Below are 18,731 nucleotides of genomic sequence, written 5' to 3' on the forward strand. Positions count from 1 at the left end.
GCACACATAGGACGTCAGTGGCTGTCCATCAGTACACATATCAGCACGTTGGTCCTTGGACTCACCATGTTGACCGTTCCCGTGGATTGTTTGGCTGATTTTGGCCCACGTGGGCTGTCTGTTCACTACACAAAGGATGTCCTTGGGTGTCTGCCAACACACATAGGACGTTCGTGGCTGTCTGTGTGTGTCCGTGGGTGTCCGCAGCACGAACATGACGTCCGTGGCTGTCCATCAGTACACATATCAGCACGCTGGTCCTTGGACTCAGCACGCTGGCCCTTCCCGTGGACTGTTTGGGTGATTTTGGCCCACGTGGGGTCTCTGTTCAGTACACACAGGATGTCCGTGGGTGTCCGCCAGCACACACAGGATGTCTGTGGCTGTACGTGGCTATCTGTCAGCACACACAGGACGTCCGTGGCTGTCCATCTGTGTCTGTGTGTGTCTGTGGGTGTCCGCATGCGTCTGTGGGTGTCCGCGTGCACACACATGACGTCCGTGGCTGTCCATCAGCACACACATGACGTCTGTGTGTGTCCGTCAGCACACACATGACGTCCGTATGTTTCTGTGTGTGTCCGTGTGTGTCCGTCAGCACACAAAGGACGTCTATGGCTGTCCATCAGTACAGATATCAGCATGCTGGTTCTTGGACTCAGCACGCTGGCCCTTCCCGTGGACTGTTTGGGTGATTTTGGCCCATTTGGGCTGTCTGTTCAGTACACACAGGACATCCGTGGGTGTCAGCCAACACACACAGGACGTCTGTGGCTGTCCGTCAGCACACACAGGACGTTTGTGGCTGTCTGTGTGTGTCCGTGTGTGTCCGTGTTTGTCCGTCAGCACACACAGGACGTCCGTGGCTGTCCATCAGTACACATATCAGCACGCTGGTCTTTGGACTCAGCACGCTGGCCCTTCCCGTGGACTGTTCGGATGATTTTTGCCCACGTGGGCTGTCTGTTCAGTACACACAGGATGTCCGTGGGTGTCTGTCAGCACACACCGGACATCCATGGCTGTCCGTGTGTGTCCGTCAGCACACACAAGACGTCCGTGGCTGTCCATCAGTACACATATAAGCACGTTGGTCCTTGGACTCAGCATGCTGACTCTTCCCGTGGACTGTTCGGGTGATTTTAGCCCACGTGGGTTGTCTGTTCAGTACATACAGGACGTCCGTCGGAGTCCGCCAGCACACATTGGACGTCTGTGGCTTTCCGTCAGCACACATAGCAACACGTTGGTCCTTGGCCTGAGCACACTGACCTTTCCCGTGGACTGTTCAGGTGATTTTGTCCCAGTTGGGCTGTCTGTTCAGTACACATAGGACGTCCGTGGGTGTCCGTCAGCACACACAGGACGTCCGTGGCTGTCCGTGTGTGTCCGTGTGTGTCCGCAGCACACACATGACGTCCGTGGCTGTCCATCAGTTTACATATCAGTACGCTGGTCCTTGGACTCAGCACGTTGGCCCTTCTCGTGGACTGTTTGGGTGAATTTGGCCCACGTAGGCTGTCTGTTCAGTACACACATGACGTCCGTTGGTGTCCACCAGCACACACATGACGTCTGTGGCTGTCCGTGGCTGTCCGTCAGCACACATAGGACGTCAGTGGCTGTCCATCAGTACAAATATCAGCACGTTGGTCCTTGGACTCAGCACGCTGGCCCTTCCCGTGAACTGTTTGGGTGATTTTGGCCCACGTGGGCTGTCTGTTCAGTAAGACATGACGTCCGTGGGTATCCGCCAGCACACATAGGACTAATGTGGCTGTCCGTGGCTGTTCGTCCTCACACATAGGACGTTAGTGGCTGTCCATCAGTACACATTTCAGCTCGTTGGTCCTTGGACTCAGCACGCTGGCCCTTCCTGTGGACTGTTTGGGTGGTTTTGGCCCACGTGGGCTGTCTGTTCAGTACACACATGATGTCCGTGGGTGTCCGCCAGCACACACAGGACGTCTGTGGCTGTCCGTGGCTGTCCGTCAGCACACAAAGGATATCCGTGGCTGTCCCTGTGTGTCCATGTGTGTCCGTGTGTGCCCGTCAGAACACACAGGACGTTTGTGGCTGTCCATCAGTACACATATCAGCACGCTGGTCCTTGGACTCAGCACGCTGGCCCTTCCCGTGGACTGTTCGGGTGATTTTGACCCACGTAGGCTGTCTGTCCAGTACACACAGGACGTCCGTGGGTGTCCATCAGCACACACAGGACGTCCGTGTGTGTCCGTCAGCACACACAGGACATCTGTGGCTGTCCGTGTGTGTCCGTCAGCACACACAGAACGTCCGTGGCTGTCCTTCAGTACACATATCAGCACGTTGGTTCTTGGACTCAGCATGCTGACCCTTCCCGTGGACTGTTCGGGGGATTTAGGCCTACGTGGGTTGTCTGTTCAGTACACACAGGACGTCCGTGGGTGTCCGCCAGCACACACAGGAGGTCTGTGGCTTTCCGTCAGCACACATACATGACGTCTGTGGCTGTCAATCAGTACACATATCAGCACGTTGATCCTTGGACTCAGCATGCTGACCCTTCCCGTGGACTGTTCGATTGACTTGGGCCCACGTGAGCTGTCTGTTCAGTACACACAAGACGTCTGTGGGTGTCCGCCAGCACACATAGGACGTCCGTGGCTGTTCGTGGCTGTCTGTCAACACACACAGGACGTCCGTGGCTGTCCATGTGTGTCCGCCAGCACACACATGATGTCAGCGGCTGTCTGTCAGCATACACAGGACGTCCGTATGTTTCCGTGTGTGTCCGTGTGTATCCGTCAGCACACACAAGACGTCAGTGGCTGTCCATCAGTACACATATCTGCACGTTGGTCCTTGGACTCAGCACGCTGGCCCTTTCCGTGGACTGTTTGTGTGATTCTGGCCCACGTGGGCTGTCTGTTCAGTACACACAGGACGTCCGTGGGTGTCCGCCAGCACACACAGGATGTCCGTGGCTGTTCGTGGCTGTCTGTCAGCACACACAGGACGTCCGTGGCTGTACATGTGTGTCCGCCAGCACACACATGACGTCTGCGGCTGTCCGTCAGCACACACAGGACGTCCGTATGTTTCCGTGTGTGTCCATGTGTATCCGTCAGCAAACAAAGGAAATCTATGGCTGTCCATCAGTACACATATCAGCATGCTGGTCCTTGGACTCAGCACTCTGGCCCTTCCCGTGGACTGATTGGGTGATTTTGGCCCACGTGGGCTGTCTGTTCAGTACACACAGGACGTCAGTGGGTGTCGGCCAGCACACACAGGATGTCTGTGGCTGTCCGTCAGCACACGCATGACGTGTGTGGCTGTCCGTGTGTATCCGTGTGTGTCTGTGTTTGTCCGTCAGCACACACAGGACGTCCGTGGCTGTCCATCAGTACACATATCAGCACGTTGGTCCTTGGCCTCAGCCCGCTGACCCTTCTCGTGGACTGTTCGGGTGATTTTGGCCCAGGTGGGCTGTCTGTTCAGTACACACATGACGTCCTTGGGTGTCCGCCAGCACACACAGGACGTCTGTGGCTGTCCGTGTGTGTCCGTCTGTGTCTGTCAGCACACACATGACATCCGTGGCTGTCCATCAGTACACATATCAGCACGTTGGTCCTTGGACTCAGCACGCTGGCCCTTCCCGTGGACTGTTTTGGTGATTTTGGCCCACTTAGGCTGTCTGTTCACTACACACAGGACGTCCGTGGGTGTCCGCCAGCACACACAGAACGTCTGTCGCTGTCCGTCAGCACACACAGGACGTCTGTGGCTTTCCATGTGTGTCCGTCAGCACACACAGGACGTCCGTGGGTGTCCGTCAGCACACACATGACGTATGTGTGTGTCCGTCATCACACATAGGACGTCCGTGGCTGTCCGTGTGTGTCCGTGTGTGTCCGTCAACACACACAGAACGTTCGTGTGTGTCCGACAGCACACACATGACGTCCGTGGCTGTCCATCAGTACACATATCAGCACGTTGGTCCTTTGGACTCAGCACGCCGTCCCTTCCCGTGGACTGTTTGGGTGATTTTGGCCCACGTGGGGGTGTCTGTTTAGTACACAAAGGACGTCCGTGGGTGTCCGCCAGCACACACAGGACGTCCGTGGCTGTCCGTGGCTGTCTGTCAGCACACACAGGACGTCCATGGCTATCCGTGTGTGTCCATGTGTGTCCGAGTGTGTCCGTTAGCACACACAGGACGTCAGTGGCTGTCCATCAGTACACATATCAGCACGCTGGTCCTTGGACGCAGCACGCTGGCCCTTCCCGTGGACTATTCGGGTGATTTTGGCCCACGTGGGCTGTCTGTTCAGTACACAAATGACGTCCGTGGGTGTCCATCAAGACACACAGGACGTCTGTGTGTGTCCGTCGGCAAACACAGGATGTTTGTGGCTGTCCGTGTGTGTCTCTGTTTGTTCATCAGCACAAACAGGATGTCCGTGGCTGTCCATCAGTACACATATCAGCACGTTTGTTGTAGGCACAGGGGGGGGGTAACCCACGAATGGATAGAATGGTGGAACCAAGGTTTCAACCTGAAAACAAGAAAACCGATTTTTATGAGTTTTTAGAGTTTTATAATGCAAACAGAAACAATTATGAAAACAAATGAGATGATAATGATAATGATAATAAAACAAGATAAATAAACAAAGGATAGGTTGGAATCAAGCTGCTGGATGTGTATCACTCTCAGCTTGATTAGATGATGAACTGAAGTGGATTTGCGGAGGAAGGTTTTATTGAATCTCTCAATCTGATGGAATGATGGATCGAAGTGATTGACTCTCTCAATCTGTGTACTGAGCTTGTTTGATTTGCACAAACAAACTAGACTCACGAAATCAATAAGATAACAAAGAATCTCTCTTTGAATCCTAAAGACCGATATTTTATACAAAGAACAACTTTGATAAAACTGAATAAACTTTTTATTAACTTGGTGATTAAGGGTATTCTTTACAATGGACGTCTAGGAGCTTATATAATGCTCAGAGACAAAGATCCTAACGTTCTAAAACAAATAGAAAAGGAAACAAATTGAAAACTAAGAAAGAAATCGAAAAATAGCCGTTGGAGCCTTTTGTGGGATTTTGGCTCCAAGTAAAGAATCTGATCTTTCTTGAACCTGGATGGTTTAAGGGGATAAGTAAGCTTCCTGGGAACCTTCTTGACTGCTTGGAATGTGCTGAGGTCGTGCCTAAACTGAAGAGGAAAGAGCTGTTGGACATTAATGTCGGTTTGCTCCAAATAAGGCAGGTTTGAGTAAATGAGGATCCTCCTGATCCAATGGCTGCTGGTGCATGGTATGGACTTGTATAACTCCTCTTGGCCGTGTATGATGTCTCCTGATTGGTTGAAATGATATCCTGGTCGCCAATGTCTGGTTTGAAGCTGATTGAACCGGCTAGCTTCCAATTGAGGCAAGTGTAGAACTGGTTTGGCCGGTTTTGGAGATTAGATCATAACTTCATAATTCCGTGGCCATTTCTCCTGATATTGGGCTTTCTGGAAAGCTGAGAAACTCCTCTTGACTCCAATGATGGGCTTTGCTTCAGGCCGCTCCTTCCTTGGGCTGGAATCTCCTTCTAAAGTCGGGTACTCGCAGATGGACGGGCTGGGAAACTTCTGAGTTGTAAAATTCATAACTTCTTGCTCCATGAATATTTTGGCTCGATTCCAATTGGGCTGGACTCCTTCTTGAGTATAAAATCCAATAAAATTGGTTTCATGTTGAAAGTCCTTCTGGTTGTAGAGATATACGCCTTGGACTGAACCTCGGTCGCTGGTACCTCCTAGATGGCCGGTTTGGACGGTTTGGTGAGACTCTGGTTGAACCATGGATTTCGTGACCACAACATCCCCTCCCTCTTGACAAGGTTTCGACCTCGAAACTATATAACCTTGGTATAATTTCGGTTTGGTGATGCATGGTGCATCTGGTGGCTCTTCTTTGAGAAGATGTGAAAGGATCACGCCTCTGCTATGGTCATGGCCATTACATCTCTTCTGGAGTGGATGGTCCTTTAAAGTTTGGGTGGCCACGTTTCTGATCTTCCTTGGAGTTGATTCTCCTAGCAACATAAGATTATCCGGTGGGATTTCTTTGAAGCTTTCTTCTTGGCAACCTGAAATAATCTCAACACTCTGGACAAAAAGCAAGTGCATTATGTCTGTCATGGAAATATTAAGAACATGCTGATCTAAAATGAATCTTACCATAGGTTTTGGAACTTGAACAATAGATTGTTCAGATTTCGGTTTCCACTTGGGAGTGAATTCATGGCTGAGCTTATGGTCTGGTTCTTTCTTTGGGACTTCAATAAGCTTATAGCTTTCATTTATTCTCCCTGCACCAAGAACACACACGTCAGTACTAGTATCCAAAGTTGGTGTTAGACACTTACCTTGGTGGGATACTTTTAGGATCGGTTTTGCTTCTTTAAACAACATGGACTGCATTGTGTCTTGAACCATCTTATGGTCCATCACAGGTGTGGCGCCTGGTGGCTCCTCTCCTTTGAATTCATGCTCCTTAGTTCCTGTTACATCACCCTTTGACAAAGACAAGTGCATCATACAAGAATTTTGAGCTAATAAATCAGATTGAATAAAACTATCACTCTTCATAGATAAATCAGTTTTCTTTTCTAGTGATGCTTCTATCAATGCTTGTTTACTTGGACAAACTACAGCAAAGTGTCCTCTTTTATGACATCTATAACATGTCTGATCTTTTAAATTTTCAGAGTTAGAAGACTTACCTTGGCTTGTTGGCTCTTCTTTATTTGTGTTTAAAATCTCCTTGTCTCTTGGACTTAAATCATGGACAACTTTTGATCTCAACAAGGATGTTGAGTTCGTCTCTTTCTGGACCTCAGGACCTGTCTTAACATTCTTGGACAAAGACAAGTGACTCATACAAGTGGTAGATGATTCATTAACTGATTTATCAAGTATAGGACTTACCTTAGCCTTTACTTGGACAATAACAGGTTCTGGCTTTTCTTTGGAAACATGAGTTAGATACCTCCTTGGGTATATCTTTCGGATCTTAGAACTTGTGAGTTCTGGTGAAAATTCATCCCTCATGACTTCCTTAAGATCTCTCCACGTTTTGATAGCTGGCTCCTTGTAAAACCATCTATCATCTTCTTCTTGTACCCACCATTTAAAGGCATTACCTCTTAGTTGATCAATGGCATAAGATAGTCTCTCTTCTTTCAGAATGTTGTTGTAGTGAAACCATTCATCAAGGTTCCTCTCCCAAAATAGGTAGCTTCTTCCTCCTGAAAATGTAAAGAGTTCAATTTTATCAGCAAAAGATTTATGATCAAACCGAGAATTAGCAACATGATGAGTATGGGTTTGAGAAGTTGGATGTTGATTGATCCTTGAAGGATCTGGTGGCTTGGGCTCGACATAGACAGCCTCTGGTGCATCTCCAAATCTCCTTTCTCCTTGCTGTGGACGTTGGACTCGTGCCTTGTTTCTTTTCCTCAACTGAGCAATCTGATCATTGATCTCTTGCAAAGCTGTCAACTGTTGGTTCTGTTTGGCCATCTGACTTTGGCCGTGTGTTTTTCCTACCATGGCTTCCTGAAAACACTCTCAAAGATCAAGTGAAGATATGAAAAAAATCCTGGTCGAATCAAAATAAGAACCAAAAATGCAAGCTAATTAAAATTAAATCGAAAAAAATTGCAATTATGAACCGAAATGAAATAAACTATGCTAAAATAATTTTTCTTTTGGTTTTCTCAATGCAAAAACGAAATGAATCAATATGGAATGACAATTAACACAAATGAAAAGAAAATATGGAAAGAAAACTAAAACTTATTTTTTTTTGAATTTTCTTATGCAAGAAACAAATATGGAAATGCAGATTTTTTTTTTTTAAATGAATGCACAAAATCTAAATATGGCAAGTGGAGCTGGGGGAATGAATGCAAACAACTAAACAAGTATTTCAAAAGAATTTCGTGGATCAAACTAGACAACTCCTTCTTCTTTAGTTTTATTTTCTTAAGAACAACAATAACAATGCAAAAACTGTTTTTTTTTTTTTTAAATGAAAACAAATGCAAACAAATATGAATGATGCAAAGATAGAGTGACCTGATTCAGGAGCTTCAGCTCTGATACCAAAATGTTGTAGGCACAGGGGGGGGGGGGTAACCCACGAATGGATAGAATGGTGGAACCAAGGTTTCAACCTGAAAACAAGAAAACCGATTTTTATGAGTTTTTAGAGTTTTATAATGCAAACAGAAACAATTATGAAAACAAATGAGATGATAATGATAATGATAATAAAACAAGATAAATAAACAAAGGATAGGATGGAATCAAGCTGCTGGATGTGTATCACTCTCAGCTTGATTAGATGATGAACTGAAGTGGATTTGCGGAGGAAGGTTTTATTGAATCTCTCAATCTGATGGAATGATGGATCGAAGTGATTAACTCTCTCAATCTGTGTACTGAGCTTGTTTGATTTGCACAAACAAACTAGACTCACGAAATCAATAAGACAACAAAGAATCTCTCTTTGAATCCTAAAGACCGATATTTTATACAAAGAACAACTTTGATAAAACTGAATAAAATTTTTATTAACTTGGTGATTAAGGGTATTCTTTACAATGGACGTCTAGGAGCTTATATAATGCTCAGAGACAAAGATCCTAACGTTCTAAAACAAATAGAAAAGGAAACAAATGAAAACTAAGAAAGAAATCGAAAACTAGCCGTTGGAGCCTTTTGTGGGATTTTGGCTCCAAGTAAAGAATCTGATCTTTCTTGAACCTGGATGGTTTAAGGGGATAAGTAAGCTTCCTGGGAACCTTCTTGACTGCTTGGAATGTGCTGAGGTCGTGCCTAAACTGAAGAGGAAAGAGCTGTTGGACATTAATGTCGGTTTGCTCCAAATAAGGCAGGTTTGAGTAAATGAGGATCCTCCTGATCCAATGGCTGCTGGTGCATGGTATGGACTTGTATAACTCCTCTTGGCCGTGTATGATGTCTCCTGATGTCTCCTGATTGGTTGAAATGATCTCCTGGTCGCCAATGTCTGGTTTGAAGCTGATTGAACCGGCTAGCTTCCAATTGAGGCAAGTGTAGAACTGGTTTGGCCGGTTTTGGAGATTGGATCATAACTTCATAATTCCGTGGCCATTTCTCCTGATATTGGGCTTTCTGGAAAGCTGAGAAACTCCTCTTGACTCCAATGATGGGCTTTGCTTCAGGCCGCTCCTTCCTTGGGCTGGAATCTCCTTCTAAAGTCGGGTACTCGCAGATGGACGGGCTGGGAAACTTCTGAGTTGTAAAATTCATAACTTCTTGCTCCATGAATATTTTGGCTCGATTCCAATTGGGCTGGACTCCTTCTTGAGTATATAATCCAATAAAATTGGTTTCATGTTGAAAGTCCTTCTGGTTGTAGAGATATACGCCTTGGACTGAACCTCGGTCGCTGGTACCTCCTAGATGGCCGGTTTGGACGGTTTGGTGAGACTCTGGTTGAACCATGGATTTCATGACCACAACAACGTTGGTCCTTGGACTCAGCACGCTGACCCTTCCCGTGGATTGTTTGGGTGATTTTGGCCCACATGGGCTGGCTGTTCAGTACACACATGATGTCCGTGGGTGTCCGCCAGCACACACAGGACGTCTGTGGCTGTCCGTGGCTGTCCGTCAGCACACACAGGACGTCTGTGGGTGTCGGCCAGCACACACAGGACGTCTGTGGCTGTCCGTGTGTGTCCATGTGTGTCTATGTGTGTCTGTCAGCACACACAGGACGTCTGTGGCTGTCCATCAGTACACATATCAGCACGCTGGCCCTTCCCGTGGACTGTTCGGGTGATTTTGGCCCACGTGGGCTGTCTGTTCAGAACACACAGACGTTCGTGGGTGTCCATCAGCACACACAGGATGTTCGTGTGTGTCCGTCAGCAAACTCAAGATGTTTGTGGCTGTCCGTGTGTGTTCGTCAGCACACACAGGACGTCTGTGGCTGTCCATCAGTACACATATCAGCACGTTGGTCCTTGGACTCAGCACGCTGACCCTTCCCGTGGATTGTTTGGGTGATTTTGGCCCACATGGGCTGGCTGTTCAGTACACACAGGATGTCCGTGGGTGTCCGCCAGCACACACAGGACGTCTGTGGCTGTCCGTGGCTGTCCGTCAGCACACACAGGACGTCTGTGGCTGTCCGTGTGTGTCCATGTTTGTCCGTGTTTGTCCGTCAGCACACACAGGATGTCTGTGGCTGTCCATCAGTACACATATCATCACGCTGGTCCTTGGACTCAGCACGCTGGCCCTTCCCACGGACTGTTCGGGTGATTTTGGCCCAGGTGGGCTGTCTGTTCAGTACACACATGACGTCCATGGGTGTCCGCCAACACAAACAGGACGTCTGTGGCTGTCCGTGTGTGTCCGTCCGTGTCTGTCAGCACACACAGGACGTCTGTGGCTATCCATCAGCACGTTGGTCCTTGGACTCAGCACGCTGGCGCTTCCTGTCGACTGTTTTGGTGATTTTGGCCCAGTTGGGCTGTCTGTTCAGTACACACATGATGTCTGTGGGTGTCCGCCAGCACACACAGAACGTCTGTGGCTGTCCGTCAGCACACACAGGACTTCCGTGGCTGTCTGTGTGTGTCCGTCAGCACACAGAGGACGTCTGTGGGTGTCCGTCAGCACACACATGACGTTTGTGTGTGTCCGTCAGCACACATAGGACGTCCGTGGCTGTCCGTGTGTGTCCGGGTGTGTCCATCAGCACACACAGGACGTTCGTGTGTGTCTGACAGCACACACATGACGTCCGTGGCTGTCCATCAGTACACATATCAGCACGTTGGTCCTTTGGACTCAGCACGCTTTCCCTTCCCGTGGACTGTTTGGGTGATTTTGGCCCACGTGGTGGTGTTTTCAGTACACACAGGATGTCCGTGGGTGTCCGCCAGCACACACAGGATGTCCGTGGCTTTCCGTCAGCACACACTGGACATCCATGGCTGTCCGTGTGTGTCCATGTGTGTCCGTGTGTGTCCGTTAGCACACAAAGGACGTTCGTGGCTGTCCATCAGTACACATATCAGCACGCTGGTCCTTGGACTCAGCACGCTGGCCCTTCCCGTGGACTATTCGGGTTATATTGGCCCACGTGGGCTGTCTGTTCAGTACATACATGACGTCCGTGGGTGTCCATCAACACACACAGGACGTCCGTGTGTGTCCGTCAGCACACACAGGATGTTTGTGGCTGTCTGTGTGTGTCCGTGTGTGTCTGTCAGCACACACGGGACGTCCGTGACTGTCCATCAGTACACATATCAGCACGTTGGTCCTTGGCCTCAGCAGGCTGACCCTTCCCGTGGATTGTTCGGGTGATTTTGGCCCAGGTGGGCTGTCTGTTCAGTACACACAGGGCGTCCATGGGTGTCCGCCAGCACACACAGGACGTCTGTGGCTGTCCGTCTGTGTCCGTCTGTGTCTGTCAGCACACACAGGATGTCTGTGGCTGTTCATCAGCACGTTTTTCCTTGGACTCAGCACGCTGGCCCTTCCTGTCGACTGTTTTGGTGATTTTGGCCCACTTGGGCTGTTTGTTCAGGATGTCTGTGGGTGTCCGCCAGCCCACACAGAACGTCTGTGGCTGTCCGGCAGCACACACAGGACGTCCGTGGCTGTCTGTGTGTGTCCGTCAGCACACAGAGGACGTCTGTGGGTGTCCGTCAGCACACAAATGACGTTTGTGTGTGTCCGTCAGCACACATAGGACGTCCGTGGCTGTCTCTGTGTGTTCGTGTGTGTCTGTGTGTGTCCGTCAGCACACACAGGACGTTCGTGTGTGTCCGACAGCACACACATGACGTCCGTGGCTGTCCATCAGTACACATATCAGCACGTTGGTCCTTTGGACTCAGCACGCTTTCCCTTCCCGTGGACTGTTTGGGTGATTTTGGCCCACGTGGGGGTGTTTGTTAAGTACACACAGGATGTCCGTGGGTGTCCGCCAGCACACACAGGATGTCCGTGGCTGTCCGTCAGCACACACAGGACATCCATGGCTGTTCGTGTGTGTCCATGTGTGTCCGTTTGTGTCCGTTAGCACACACAGGACGTTCGTGGCTGTCCATCAGTACACATATCAGCACGCTGGTCGTTAGACTCAGCACGCTAGCCCTTCCCGTGGACTATTCGGGTTTTTTTGGCCCACGTGGGCTGTCTGTTCAATACACACATGACGTCCGTGGGTGTCCGTCAGCACACACATGACGTCTGTGGGTGTCCGTCAGCACACACAGGACGTCCGTGTGTGTCCGTCAACAAACACAAGATGTCTGTGGCTGTCCGTGTGTGTTCGTCAGCACACACATGAGGTCAGTGGGTGTCCGTCAGCACACACAGGACGTCCGTGGCTGTCCATCAGTACACTTATCAGCACGGTGGTCCTTGGACTCAGCACGCTGACCCTTCCCGTTGATTGTTTGGGTGATTTTGGCCCACATGGGCTGGCTGTTCAGTACACACAGGATGTTCGTGGGTATCCGCCAGCACACACAGGACGTCTATGGCTGTCTGTGGCTGTCCTTCAGCACACACAGGACATCCATGGCTGTCCGTGTGTGTCCATGTGTGTCCGTGTGTGTCCGTCAGCACACACAGGACGTCTGTGGCTCATTAGTACACATATCAGCACGCTGGTCCTTGGACTCAGCACGCTGGCCCTTCCCGTGGATTGTTCGGGAGATTTTGGCCCACGTGGGCTGGCTGTTCAATACACACAGACGTCCGTGGGTGTCAATCAGCACACACAGGACGTCCGTGTGTGTCCGTCAGCACACACAGGACATCCGTGGCTGTCCGTGTGTGTCCGTGTGTGTCTGTCAGCACACACAGGAGTGGGTGGCCAAGTGTTCCACTTGCCAACTCATCAAAGCATAACATCAACTGCCTAGTGTGTTATTGCAAAGCCTGCCTATTCCGGAATGGAAATGGGATCACATTACAATGGACTTTGTGACCGGGTTCCCTACCACGAGGAGTAAGAAAGATGCGGTTTGGGTTGTGGTCGATTGCCTAACCAAATCAGCACACTTTCTGGCTATCAAGAAGTCGGATGGGGTCGATCAGATTGTACGTATGTACATTGATGAGATCGTTCGACTACATGGTGTGCCGGCAAGTATAGTGTCAGATAGGGATTCAAGGTTTACATCTTACTTCTGGAAAGCTTTCCAAAATGCTTTAGGAACAAGAGTGAAAAAGACGGTCCAGATGGTCAAGGTCATCTGGGACTGTAATGGTCAGGATATAACAACTTGGGAAACCGAAGCTAGGATGAAAGCAGAGTACCCAGAGTGGTTGGATCAGTTTGTTTCTGAGGAAGCATTTGATTCGGATTCAAGGACGAATCCATCCCAAGGGGGGGAGACGTGTCACGCCCCCAATCCTGAATAGGGTTGTTGGGACGGCCATGGTTCGAGGAAACGTACCAGCCAGTCTTAGGACATCAAGGCAAGCTTTCTATGGTCGAGAAAGAAGGTTAAGGACATAAGGAAACTTAGACTTAACCTTATATAAGCTAAGAGACAGCTAGGACGAGTAAGACGGTAAATGGACGAAGTAGACGAGTACCTCGGCCAGCTCAACGAAGCTAGGTCTAGTTCACTCCAGCTCAGTCCCTACTAAGTCAGCTCCACTAGCTGGACTACTAGCTCACTCAGCTGAGGCAGCTGAGAGTCAGCTCATCTCAGCTAGACGGACTGTTTGGGCTTTAGGCCGATTGTCCGGGTTCGGGTCAGTGGCGGGATGTGAGGTCCGGCCATGAGGCCATGGGCTGTTGGGGCTTTGGACAAGGCCGTGGGCTAAGTCCAGGAGGATTGGGGCGTGGGTTGGGCTCATGACCGACCCCAAACCCAATCAGAAAGGGCGAAGGGACGCAAGTGGCCGCAAGGGTACAACCCTTGGCCGATGGTGCCCATTCGCTAGCAAGTCGTGCCTGTTCGTGGGGCAAGACTTACCCCCTCATTTTATATAAATATGGGGGCTATCCTGTCGATTTCATTATCCATTTCCAGAGTAAAATACTCAGAGAAAAATGTAGAGAGAAAGAAAGAGAGAAAGAGAGAGTTCCAGCCAAGAGAAAGGCCGACTGTGGTGGTGTTGTGTTCCGGCGACTCTGATCGTTTGGGAACTAACTCCGGTTAAGAATGGGAGATCAAGACAAGGAGAAGAGCATGGAGAACCCAGACGTGGTTCACAAGGTATGTGATGGGCCGTGGCTCCATCAGATCGAAAGGACGGTCCATGCGACCGCACCGCAGCTTTGCTCGGTTCCTAAGTCCCATCCGGCTCTCCTTATCTGTTTCAATTTGTTTCTCTTCTCTTCTCTCTGGTTAAACACAAAAGGTTGTGTTCGTTGAGTCCAAGGGACACATCCCTAGGCTTTGGCCGAACATAATAAAACCGCTAGCCTAGACACTGGTCGGTTAGACGGACGGTCCGATCGTTCCCAGACTGGGCGGTTAGGACAAACGGTTGGGAATGACCCAAAGGGCACGAGTTGTCAAGAGTCATGAGTGTCCAACGGTTGTGAGTTGCCAAAGGATGTTAGTGACCAAAAGGTACGAGATACCAATGTTTACGAACATCAAAAGGTACGAGGACCGAGTGGTACGAATGACCAGCGGGTGCATGTTCTAAACAGTGTCTTTCGGGACAGGTTATGACCGATCCTTATGGATCAGCCTATGGCTTGTTTAAGTAAGACAAGGTCACGGTTTGTCTCAGCCAAGGTAGAGTCGCAAGGTCTGACAGGTTGCTAAGCCTTCCGGATTAGGCTTGAGGCTTACTCGGCCTATTGGATCCAGGCCTAAGGCCAGATCAGGTAAGGGAGTCCGTTGGGCCATTGAGCCAGACTCCATTGGCCGGTCGCACCTAGACTCTATCCGGTTAGACGGATTGGTCTTTGGGGACGATCCGGATCTGTTAGGGTGTTCTGTTTATCTATTCTGGACTATCTATCTGATTCTAAGTCAAGGGGTGGTTGGTCGAATGACTTAGGATACGGTAGATAGGCTCATACTTTTTATGATTATGTTGACTGAGGTTTATCTAAGTTCTAGGGACCAAGCCAAGCATTGTAGAATCAATCCGTTCTATTCTTGGTTATGATTAATGCTTATCTGGTTATGGTTTCAGGAACTAAGGATGGTTATGGTCAAGCCAAGGAGCCGTGAAGGCTCGGTCAGTGAGAGGCTGTGTAACGTGTGGTTAGATGATGCTAGGGATGAACTAGTGATTGTCTATGAGACTGTTAAGAAGTTGTGTATTGGATCGCATGTTTCTATGTAATACAAAGTTAACACATTACTATTCCGCTGTGCAATCTGTTCCTTTGTTTATGAACCTCATAATTGAATATGACTTAGTAAATAAAAGACTTAGAATGAATCAGACAAGCAAAGAAATTAATAAGTAAGCATTCGTATCCAGTTGGGTCGAGAGACCAGGAACGGGTCTTACAAGTTGGTACCAGAGCATGCTTGATTCTAGGATAGTTGGGTTATGTAGTCCACACACACACGCAGCCAGCTGATTAGGTCTCACGGTAAGGTTTGATTGCTTAGTCTAGGGATTGTTTTGTTCTGTTAATGGTTAGTTTGTTTCGTACTAACATTGTCTGAATCCTTAGGCTGGAAAAAGAAAATCGGGAAAGTCCCGAAGAAGTAAGAGAACGGCCGGTCAGTCTAGTCATGTGGCCGTGGATGGAACTAATCTGTCCGGATTGCAAACCGATCCGGCCGCGGGTAATACCGGTGATGTGTTGCCGACTGATCAGGCTAACCTTACGGGGACGCAACGGGATGGTCAGGAACATCAGGAGAGTGATGAGGAAGTGGAATCCTCGAACGCTAACCGTGATGGTGACCAGCGTGAGAAAGTGGCCGATGGTACTGTCTGTCTGTTCAGTACACACAGGACATCTGTGGGTGTCCGCCAGCACACATAGGACGTCTGTGGCTGTCCGTCAGCACACACAGTGTAGGAGATGGATTACATCCCTCCACAAGGCCCGTCGAATAACAGGCCTTAGCCCAGCAAACTTAACTAGTTTAGTCGGCTTAGCGGCTAGAGGCGTTGACTCGACTCCAGAGTACTTTTAGCCGATCGGCTAAGCCAACAGATATACTCGGCTTAGAGGGAACAGTACCAAGGCCCGCATACTCGGCCTTTGGCGACAGGGCCCAAAGGACAGGGCGATTAGGGCATCACGGACAAGGGCACTATAAGAAGAGAGGAGGGGACATCGAGAAGAGGACTTTTGGACAACATACACACACTAAGCGGCTAGATCTAGGGTTTCCTAATCATCTCTTTGATCCTGTTGCTTAAACCTTTAATCTTGTCTCCTTATTACCCGTCGATCTTGTAACCCCTTGCTTGATTCTAATAAAAGCGTCTTTAGTCACCCCATTCTTAAGTTCACCATTCTAATCAACTGAATCCTGTACAAACAATTGGCGCCCACCGTGGGGCTGACTAAAGCAACGTTCTAGATCTACATGGCTCAAGACGACGCCGCCTTCAGCGCTCCAGGCGAGGAACCAACACCTACGCCTGCGGCCGCGCCACCCATCACCTCAGATTTCATGAGCTCCGTCATGGCTCGACTCGCTCGCCAAGACGAAGTCCAAAAGACAACCAACGACCAACTCGCTGCGTTGGTCGCGGTGCTCACAGCTCCTGATGGACAGACGAGCCGTCCCCAGCAGATACGACGCCGCCTCTTCAACACAAACCCTACAACAACCGGAGTCGACCATATCTCTGACGACTCGGAGCCTAACGAAGCCCTTCTCGCAGATGCTCCCCCAGCAGGTTCAGATCTCGCAACAATACGCGAGCTCGCGGAGCTCAAACTAAGCCTTCAACAGATGGGCGAGAAGATCCACCAAGTAACAAGTGCGGCTCCACAAATCGAGAGTGTACTCGCCACAACCTCGCGTACTCCTTTTATTCGCGCGCTAACTAGCGTGCAACTCGGAAAGATAGAGAAGCTACGCATACCCGAGTATAAGCCCGGCGGAGACCAGGTGGAACATATGGAACATATGACAGCTTTTAACATCGTGATGGCGCGAGATCGACTCCCAGACGACGAAAGGGATGCAGGTTACTGCCAGCTGTTCGTCGAGACTCTCCATGAGCAAGCCCTGACTTGGTTCTCCCAGTTGGAGGAGAACTCAATCGGATGTTTCCGCGACTTATCAGCAGCTTTTCTCAAGACGTACATCATGTTCACAAAGCGCAGCACCACCGCCTCCAGCTTGTGGAACCTCAATCAGAAGAAAGACCAGAGCCTGCGCGAGTACATGGAGAAATTCAAAGCCGTAGTGTCAAAGATTGAGATCCCAGACGGGATCCCCATCGACGCTCTGCGCAACACCTTATGGGTTCACTCTAAGTTCCGAGAAGACTTGTACCAGAACCCAACTACGTCGCTTCAAGACGCTATCGCGCGCTCCGATAACTTCATCCGGATGGAAGAAGACACCAACGCAATTCGCAGCAAGATGAGCGCGCCCAAGGCTACAGCGGCTAAGAATGCAAATACGCGACAAGAACCGCGCCAGCACGCTCTGAACGACAAAAACGGTCGCAAAGACAGATACATGTATGTCGTCAACGAGAATAACGTACCGATCTCTACTCTCGTGGTTCGCGGAGAGGGGTGGAACAAGTGGGCAAGAGAACTCGAGTCGCCCGACAAACAAGTCGATACTGTTTGCACCACCCAACCTACGGCGGGAGCCGGATCAGCAGCGGGGCCTTCCAGGACCGTCGATCTCACCAAACATTGCAAATATCACGACGTCAAGGGACACGATACCACAGAATGCAAATCACTCTACGCACATTATCTCTCGTCCCTTGCGAGCGGCGAGTTTAAGTTCGAGCCCTTGAAAGCTAAACCAAAGAACGGCAAGAGCTGGAGCAAGAATAAGGAAAGAAGAGCCCAGCACAAAGCCACCGGCAAAGGTCGACAAAACGACGCTCTGCGACGAGACGACGAGGAAGAAACCCCGAAGGATAACGGCGAGGGAGACTCCTCAGCCGACGAAGAGCACCTGGCGAATCGCACACACATCAAGGTTATACTCTCTCAGCAATCCTTGTCGTCCGACGAAGATAACGATGATGCGCCTGTACTCGGAGATCTGAGAGACGTCCTTAAACGGAAATTCGAATCCAAAAATGATGGCGGTCCCAAGCACAGAGATCTCCGGACGATGCTGGATGCACGAAAGTCTCGACGCATCTCGACAAGCGACGCTAACAACAACGAAGGGCCAATTAGCGATCTCCGAGATAAACTCAATGCTGGCGCATGCGACCTTCGCGTACAGCTCAACTGTTCAAAACCAACGGACTTACGACGACAGTTGGAGCGAGTTAAAGGTCATTCTCAACCTCCAGCGCCTGATACCAGCATATCCAAAGACCTTCGCGCCTTACTAGACTCTAAGCGAGTACAAACGGGACAGTCGTTGAATGTCATCATGGGGGGTTCCCCCCCTAGCGGAGACTCAGTCCGTTCTGTGAAAGACTATCGTCGACAAGTCGCGACGTCCCAGAAGTGGCCGACTAAACCGACAAGTCATCCTCCGATAACCTTCTCACCAGAT

At 49.7% G+C, this 18,731-nt stretch overlaps 1 protein-coding gene across 1 annotated transcript; it reads right to left on the minus strand.

Moving 5' to 3' along the window:
- Positions 1–6,017: 6,017 nt before the first annotated feature.
- LOC117131558 lies at positions 6,018–7,578 on the minus strand (the record flags this gene model as incomplete). Its single annotated transcript, XM_033283641.1, has 5 exons — positions 7,488–7,578; positions 6,780–7,304; positions 6,423–6,557; positions 6,235–6,365; positions 6,018–6,162 (listed from the first exon to the last, which is right to left on the minus strand). Coding segments are annotated over exons 1-5 (1,027 nt in total), but the record flags the coding sequence as incomplete, so codon positions are not given.
- Positions 7,579–18,731: the final 11,153 nt, after the last annotated feature.

Source organism: Brassica rapa, unplaced genomic scaffold (assembly GCF_000309985.2).
Source record: "Brassica rapa cultivar Chiifu-401-42 unplaced genomic scaffold, CAAS_Brap_v3.01 Scaffold1039, whole genome shotgun sequence".
NCBI classification, from domain to species: Eukaryota; Viridiplantae; Streptophyta; class Magnoliopsida; order Brassicales; family Brassicaceae; genus Brassica; species Brassica rapa.